General features: G+C 37.7%; 1 protein-coding gene across 4 annotated transcripts in view; it reads left to right on the plus strand.

The window, feature by feature from the left end:
• Luzp2 (leucine zipper protein 2) overlaps nt 1-8,723 on the plus strand; it is a 352,103-nt gene that overhangs the window by 268,365 nt on the left and 75,015 nt on the right. For all 4 annotated transcript variants that reach the window (XM_028892603.2, XM_028892602.2, XM_028892601.2 and 1 more), the window contains exon 7: nt 286-348. In XM_028892603.2, coding sequence (XP_028748436.1) covers nt 286-348 — 63 coding nt within the window. The remainder of the gene's footprint in view (nt 1-285; nt 349-8,723) is intronic.

The following is an 8,723-nucleotide window of genomic DNA, read 5'->3' on the forward strand; positions in this document are numbered from 1 at the left end:
TACTTTGTGTGTTTGTGTGTAGAGTACAAGATAGAAAGTTTATTTAAATAACACCTTTGTAAACATATAATTTTTTTAAACAGACTGAATTCTTGCTTCCTGACCCAGATGTCTACATGTCTAATGTCAAAACTAAATTTAGTCTTCTCTGTTGATTGTCCAAATTATAGGCTTCTGTTTGACTAAGCTGAAGCATTTAAACTTGTGCAGTGTGAAAAAATTTAAATCTTCAAGACTGAAAATACAAGTGAGCATAGGCACTAATGTATATCTCTGCTTTTACAGTCGAAAAAAATCCAAGCCCAACTGAAAGAGCTCCGTTATGGGAAGAAGGATTTGTTATTTAAGGTAAGCATCTTACCTGCTTTCCCTCCCAAATGCCCTTCCAACACCTAATTTGCAAAAAAAATTACTTGGAGTAATTGAAATTTCTGGACTTTCTAACGAAGAATCATTGTCTAAGTTGGAGTTCTCTCTATTTTGTGATTATGAGTATGAGTGAATCTTAATTAATGAGTGTGAGTGAATCACTAGGTCCATTTGTAGACCAAGGCAGATTTGATTCTAATGTATTTAAGTTCCTATAACTCTACTTATGGTCATTAGGTATTTAGGAGGGTTGCCTTTGGTAGATTTCCATAGACTAAAGGATATATTGAGAAAGTTTTGACACACGCATTTGACTGGTGACCCTACAATCTTAACAGAAGTTTACTGACACATTCAGTCACAGGTCTATCCGATCAAAATCTGAACTTCAGAAATCAGCATGCACTGAGAATGTGAAGAGAGGAATGGCTGTCCAAGATATCTTGCTTCTGAATTCCTGGCCTATAGGAGCATTATCTTCTGTCACAGGAGGCTTTGCAGATGGGACTAAATTACAATCTTTAGAGGGACAGATTAAGTTTATTATCACTGATTTAAATATTTGGGTCTTTTTTCCAATGAAGCAAGAAAGTCAAGAGAGGAGTGTATGTGGTCAAGTAATTGCAGAATAAAGCATAAGGAGTGTTTTCCCCAGCTTCCTTGGCTTAACCCTCTAGGTGGACTTTTCTGTTCCACTAGCCAGCTCCCAAATAACCACATAGAGACCTCCTATGTATTATCAAAGCTTGACTTATAGCTTGGGCTTGTTGCTAACTAGCTGTTACAACTTAAATTAACCCATTTTTATCAATCTATATGTTGCCACATGACTGAAAGCTTTTACTTGTTCTCTTGTATGTCTTGCTCCCTCTTTGTCTATCTGGCATCTCCACCATTCTTTATCCCAGAGAGCTCTCTCCCTTTCCACAAGTCCTCTCTAACCTCTTCCTGCCTAGCTATTGGCCATTTAGCTCTTTATTAAACCAATGAGAGCAAAACATCTTCACAGTGTACAAAAAGATTGTTCTACAACATAACTCCATGACATTCATTTCAGATTTGTTATCTTGAAAATTATAGATGTTCTGTATTGTGTAATTAAATTAATGAGAATTCCTTATAGCCTATTCTTTCTCACCCAGGAATAGAGAGTAAAGGCCCTTGACTTCTGGTTTTTTTTTTTTTTTTTTTTCCTACGTACCTTTTCTCCTGCAGTACTGGGATAAATACTTAGGCTTTTATATGTAGGTATAATGATGTGTCAGTAAAATAAGATTAAATTATATGTAATATTTACTTTTTAATACATTTTAACTGTAATGATCACCATAAGTGAAAAATTGAGATTTAGTTTTAAGATATAAATATTTTACTAAATGTGGCAGTGAAGTGATTTCTATTGAAAACAATGAGAAATGACAGAGTGGTACACTGTACTTCTTCTTGGCTTTAGAATCAGAGGAAATGTTCTGATTATGCCAACAGGTATTTGTATGTAACACGTGATTCTGGCATGTCTCAACAAATGTTCCTTCTGCCTTTGCTTTGGTACCTTTAACCCACAGTCTCCAAAGGCCTAAGAAAACATCTGGACTTGTCAGACATAAAACCTCAAATACCTGGAGAAAACTGTCATTGTTTATGAGTAATTTCAATAGAGAATAAATAACTATTTATAAATGGGATTGAATAAAGAACAAGGTGTCATAACTAAGTAAGGAGATGCTCAGAAGGACTTGTCTGTGCCATCACCTCTCAGTCTTTCTGCCATTCTTCCTTACTGAGGCTTGGCCTGTCACCTCTAGGACCTTCAAGTAGCCATTCTAGGTCAGAGCATATCCTCATGGCTAGCCATTCCAATGATCCACAGAGGACAGTGTTTTAATGGTCAGTATCATGGCTGTGTTGAGGCAGTGGGAAAGAGAAGAAGACTGGAAAAGTTCACATATAAAATATCTGTGACTCATCCAGCATTTTCAGTTAAAAGTACTCAGCACTCTAAGGTGACACGTTTATTCTTGTGTAGCACTATGAAATGGACTAGTTTATTATTAAGTGTTTTGAAAGTTTAGACAGTTAGGAAGTATTCTTATATATGGAAGTTTGTCTTCTTCCATTCTGAATACACTTCCTTGCATAGAGGAACTTCTTTCTGATGGCAAATGTGTCTAAGGCTGGTGGGACTACAAGTATGTATCACAATGCTGGGTCTCTAAATACGTTATAAATTTCATTATGTTTGTGTTTTCCCCAATTCCAGACTGCATCCATTGTGGACATTGCTAATAATCTTATTACCCTGTTCCATTGATTCATATCTAGCCTCAAACTCTCATTCTAAAATTTGATACAGTTTTCAAATCTCATTCCTAGCTGGCACTCAAACATCAAATTTTTACACCCTGGTGCTTCTGCAGAACCACACTACTCAGATAGGATTGGATCGTTTCTGCCTCATTATTGAAGTGATGATTGAAGGCTATTGTAGAGACATGATACAAAAGTTAGAGCTGTGATGCCTATAACACTTTTGAATGTTACAGAAGACAGTCAAAATAAAGCCAGTAATGCTGGTAGCACACTGCTCTTTGGATCTGATGGGTGGGTTAATCCTGGGATTGTTGCTTACCTTTACATACTCTTGTCTGATCCATCATGTTAAGTTTTTGACTTGACCTCTCAAGCAGCCTTCTCCCTGAGAAAGACCTTTAATTTACACTAAATTAAGGTGACTCATATTTCTTCCTTGGTACAAATAGAGCAGTCAGATATCATGAACCTCATGGGGGAAAATCACTTCCCTTCAGGAGCTGTCTGGAGGTACTCCAGGCCCAAGTACAAGGCCACATGAGATGCTGTGGAAGCAGAGGCTCTTCAAAAATGTTTACTCATTCTATTTTTTTCTTAGTTCACAGATGATTAAACACATGTTCCTAGTCAGATATGTTCACTTTATTTTTTGAAATTCTAAACTAGAAATCACAGCACATTTTAAGTACACAGTTGAGCACCCTGAAGTTACTCTCTAGGAAGAGTCCATTCTTCTCAATTCTTATAGTTAACCACCCTCAAGCAGCTCTCATCCCCAATTAAAATACAGGGAATGTCAGTAATGTCTCCAATCCAAACTTAAAATTTATTACCACAATAAAATTAAAGAAAGAGCCATAAACATCCAGGGATTTCACCCATTGTATATATTTTAAGGTGCCTTGTTTGCCTATCTTTTATCCTAATGGCTATAAAAGCAGATTCAAATGACAGGAGCAAACTGCTGTCCTTTGAAGACTCTTTTGGCAACATCTTTAGATGTTTGTCCTCTGTCAATGTCAGGAGGCATTTCAGATCTACATCTGAGTTGGGTGTGGTGCATCCCTTTAAACTTAGTACTCTGGATGTGGACGCAGGTAGATCTCTGTGAGTTCCAGGCCAGCTTTGTCCACATAGCTAGTTCCAGAACAGCCCAGGACTATGTAGTGGGACCCCCCCCCCTCAGAAAACAAAGAAACAAAGCCAAATCTGCATCTGTGAACAACATCCTTGATTTAGCTCTTAGATCATTCGTGTTATTTTTTCACTTACAAGGGAGTTTGTTAACCTATGCATAATGAAAGAGAAGATAGTTGCTGCTTAAGGTAATTGCAAAGAAAGTTGATCAGCAGACACTATTTATAGCACTTTATAAAAAGGAGAGACAGGCCACCATAAATCTCATCCCTCATAGGAATGGCCAGAGCAGAATCCACAGGAATTTCACCCTGGGGTTATTTTATCAGTGTGACATGGGCAGTGGAATCACTAGGCCTGGATTTAGCCTACTAAAGAAATATTTCAGGTAAGCCGGTCTCTGCATGCTCATGGGGAAAAACAGGTCACATCCATTCATCGTAAGATAAATGTATAAGAGTGTAAGAGAGTGGACTCTCCATAACAGAAGGCTCCTGTCAACATTACCTGTTTCAGGTTCCACAAAACTCAGACTAACTCCCCCCCTCCCCGACAGCACCATCTCTGCCTATAAATACTTGGCAATTAAGATCTATAACATTCCAAAGCAAGGGTCTTCTTTTTCCTGAAAAATTCTGTTCTATTTCTGTTAAACCTGCTGTTCCCACAGAGATACCAGGCTTTACCAATGACCATTTTCCCCAGGTCCTCTATTCCAGGTCCTGCTTTATTTACCCTGTGTCTCTGTCTGTAGTTTCTGTTTTAGAGACTTGCTTCTCTTAGGTTCCCTCGGAGAGAACCAAAAAGGAACACTTTTAACACTTTGCTTGAATCTGGTTTTGACCAAGAGTAGAGCTAATTTCCTAGTAAATTTGAGACAGCCTGAAGGTACAGTCCTCTGTGGAGTGGAAGCAGACAATAGAGATAACCTCAGTGTCTGAACTATGACACTCAGCTGGAAGTTAGAAATTGCAGCCACCAATACATATTTCTAAATTTTAATCCAATCACCCAATCTGTACATTTTTTAAAACTCACAAGTAACATATCTTCCAACACTGCCCCAGGCATTGCTACTTAACCCCAGGAAATGGAGTAAAAGTCTTCCTCTGAGTCAGAAGTCTCCACAATGCATGTGTGATATGATACGCAGCAGCAGTAACTTTCTATAGTCTGGGTAGGAGTTCGTGCTCAGGCCCTGTTTCTTTCAACCCAAGAAGAGAACACAATACAAAACTAATCTACCATAGAGTCTAAGATGGAATAGCATGAGCCAACGGACAAAAGGAACATGCAAGTCAGACGATGATGACCAATAGCTATAGGAAAGTTATTCCATGAAGCCTCGCCATCATCTAATGGATACACATAGATGTCTGCTTGTTTGCACATTTAGTCTGTAGCATGAATCTTAAAAGTTCTTATTAATAAAATCAAACCCGAGGCCAGTTATTGGGTCAATGCTGGAAGATCAGAGAGACAGAACAAGCCACAGCTATCTCACCTCACCGGATCCTCAGCTGGTCTTGTCTCCTCAGACTGGAGGCCTCTGAGTCCTCATCCAGAATGGGTCTCAGCTGAATTACTGCTCAAAAGCCTGAATGCTCAACCAGCCAATCCTAACCAGCCAAAAGCTCTAGTTTCTGGTCCTCACGCCTTATATACATTTATGCTTTCTACCATCACTCCTAGGATTAAGCTTGCTTCCTGGATTAAAGCGTGAGTCACCATGCCTGGCTGTTTCCAATTGCTTGAACTCACAGAAATCCAGAGGGATTTCTATCTCTGGAATGCTAGGATTAAAGGTGTGAGTGCCACCATTTCCTAGCCTTTGTATCTACTGACTGTCTGTTCTCTGACCCCAGATAAATTTATTAGAGTACACAATATTTTGGGGAACACAATGCCACCACATTAGTCTGATGTAGCTAAAAGCATATGTAGCTGAAGGAGGAGATGCCTTCCCTTTTAGCTAAATCATATACCTAGAAATGGAGATTATATGGAGCCACACATTGAATATAAGTTTCTATATCAGGAAAAAGTAGGTAACATTCACACATACACACTTCAAAGTTATTTATGAAACCGAAATGACATTCAGAATTAAAAAGCAGATTACAAGGTGTTTAATAATCTCTCCAAGTGTCTGTGAATTGTCTCCCTGAAGAATTTTTATTTACCAACAAATTACCACCTCTCTTGACTTTGTTCATTTAATTTAAGAAATACATTCCACCCAGTGTCTGAGGTATATAAAATTATATTATTATATTTCCATTTCATCTATGAAAGCACATTGGAAAAACACAAGAGAAGCTGTTCATTAGCTTCACTTTGCACACACACACACAACTTAGCACACAGACACATGCAAACCCCCATGAAATTCAGAGAGAGCCCAGCTCATGTTTACACCCTTAGACAGCATCCAACACACACAGATCTCAGGTTTTACAGAAATAGATTATTAAAAATACATTGTTTTATTTATTTTATTATATGAACAGATTAAAAAATAAAATGACTGTAAAAAAGAACATCAATACATGTGATTACTTTGTGTGTGTGTGCATATATGTGTACTTGCCAGTTTTGGGCATGTGGCACAAATGTGCATGTGGGCACACATTCATATGGGTGTGCTTGCATGTGTATGCCCAAAGTTGGCATCTTCCTTGGCCACTCTGAATTTTTAATTTTTTCTTTACATTTAAAAATGCATACATTTTAATTATAATATTAATTTAATTAAAACATCATTTCCCTTTTATTCCTCTCTCCAGACCCTCCCAGGTACTTACCCTCCAACCTCTTCCATGTCCCCCTGATCTTAAATCAATAGCTTTCTTTTTCATAGACTTTTATTGTTACATGTATGTATGTATGTATGTATGTATGTATGTATGTATGTAGAAATCTGTAAAATACAGACTGCTGAGCCTTTCATTATTTGCGTATATATGGTTTCAAGCTTGACCACCTTGCCTTGGATGGCCAATAAGGGGGCTCATCCTAGGAAAGAATAAATCTCCTTCTCTCACCAGTTATTAGTTCCCTGAAACTCTTTGTGTAAGCAAGGGTCCTAAGAAAATGTCCCCCTACGACATTAGCATGTCTATCGATATTACCATTGTCCTTGTTTATTCAACCATTTCTAGGATAGGGTCTTTCATAGCATACTTTCTGATATTCTGGCTCTCAAAATATTTCTGCTCCTCTTCAGTGATGTTCTCTGAGCCATACATGCAGGAGCTGTGATGTAGATGTACCCACTGAGGCTAGGCTCCCTATGATCTGTTGATCTCTGCATTGTGTCTAAGTGTGTTTTTCTGTGATGTCTCCATTTTCTGTAAAGAGAGACTTCTTTGATGAAGGGTGGTCACTACACTTATCTGTGGGTGTAAGGACAATATTTAGAATGTAGTAAGGAATTATTTCGGTCTAGCAATGTAACAGTAGTAGATTCTTTTCTAATATCCATGACTTCACTAGGCCTGGGAAGCTGGCTAGGTTTCTAGTACCAGGCATGATTTTACTCCTGCTGAGTTTGACTTAAGCCTAATTAGACAGCTGCTGTTACCACCAGCATGTGCCTGCCATTTATTGAGCCTTTATGGACATCTTTCCATGTTGGTCATTATTGTGATTCATATGTGTTGCAACTGGGTAGGACTATTAATTACTTCTGATCCTTGGAAGCTTGCATAGTATTTTTTGGTATCACGGAAGCCAGACCACAGGAAGGAGGCTTTCAAAATAAATATAGATTGAATCATCTTAACTCCGTGTGTTAATTTTGCATTGTCTGCAGCAACAGCAGCTTACCTTCAACCTATGAAAAGTAACCAAATACTATATCAATAAACTCTGTTGTTTTTGATGTCACTTGGACTAACCAGACTAAATTATTCTAAAGGAGGTTTATTGTACCTAGTACTGAAATTGTGTGAATACATGGCTCTTGTAGGAGGCATTGTCAACTCACGTAGCCAAACTACAAATATAAAGTAATATGATCGCTTGAGGCATTATCAAATAATCTTAAGTCAGTAGCGTGTTGTTCCTCTTTCCCCTTCTGTTTTGACCTCACACCCTCCCAGAATTAAAATCTTTATTTTTGGTACAAGATCTCTCACTAAACCTAAAGTTTTTCTGTACAGCAAGGCTAGCCAGCCAATGAGCTTCAAGTATCCACCTCTGCTTGTTCAGTGCTGACTTTACCTACCCACTACTACCCTAATATTTTATATGCTTTCTAGAGGTCTGAATTCAGGTCCTCATCCTTACACAGCAGACCATTTACTAACACAGTCAGCCATCTTCCCAGCCCTATAGCTGCAGTTTCGTAACAGAATTGCACTGGAAATTGTCCAGAAACACATTTGAAATGTTATATTATTTTTGTCTCCTTTTCCATTAGCTTTAATTCAATTGTTTGTGACAATAATTGACCTCTATATCCAATAACTGTTAGGGAAACTTTGCTATAATAATTCAATATCATATTCTGTTCTGTTTTGGATAATTTTTATAAAGATTAGACTAGTAAATTATTTCATAATGTCTCTAAAATCTACTGAAATACTATTACTGAAAATAGCCCTATGAATTATTTTCTTATAGAGCAGAAACTATGACAGCTCTGTATTACAGCACCTCTCATTTCTTCCTGTATTAAAATTGTTTAAATTAAATGTATTGTGGAGAATAGTAATCACACTTTATCATATCAATGACATCACTGGTTTGAACTCTTGTAATTGTATATTGCTTGAATTTCAGTGTCTTGGACTGCAGGACATCAATAGCAATTAAGCATTCTCATACATTGCTGGTTTGATTCTGGGTGTTTTAATAACAATTCCTAGCTTTAGGCAAACTAAACCAAGATGTATTAATTAATG

Source organism: Peromyscus leucopus, chromosome 1 (genome assembly GCF_004664715.2).
Source record: "Peromyscus leucopus breed LL Stock chromosome 1, UCI_PerLeu_2.1, whole genome shotgun sequence".
In the NCBI taxonomy this organism is placed as follows: Eukaryota; Metazoa; Chordata; class Mammalia; order Rodentia; family Cricetidae; genus Peromyscus; species Peromyscus leucopus.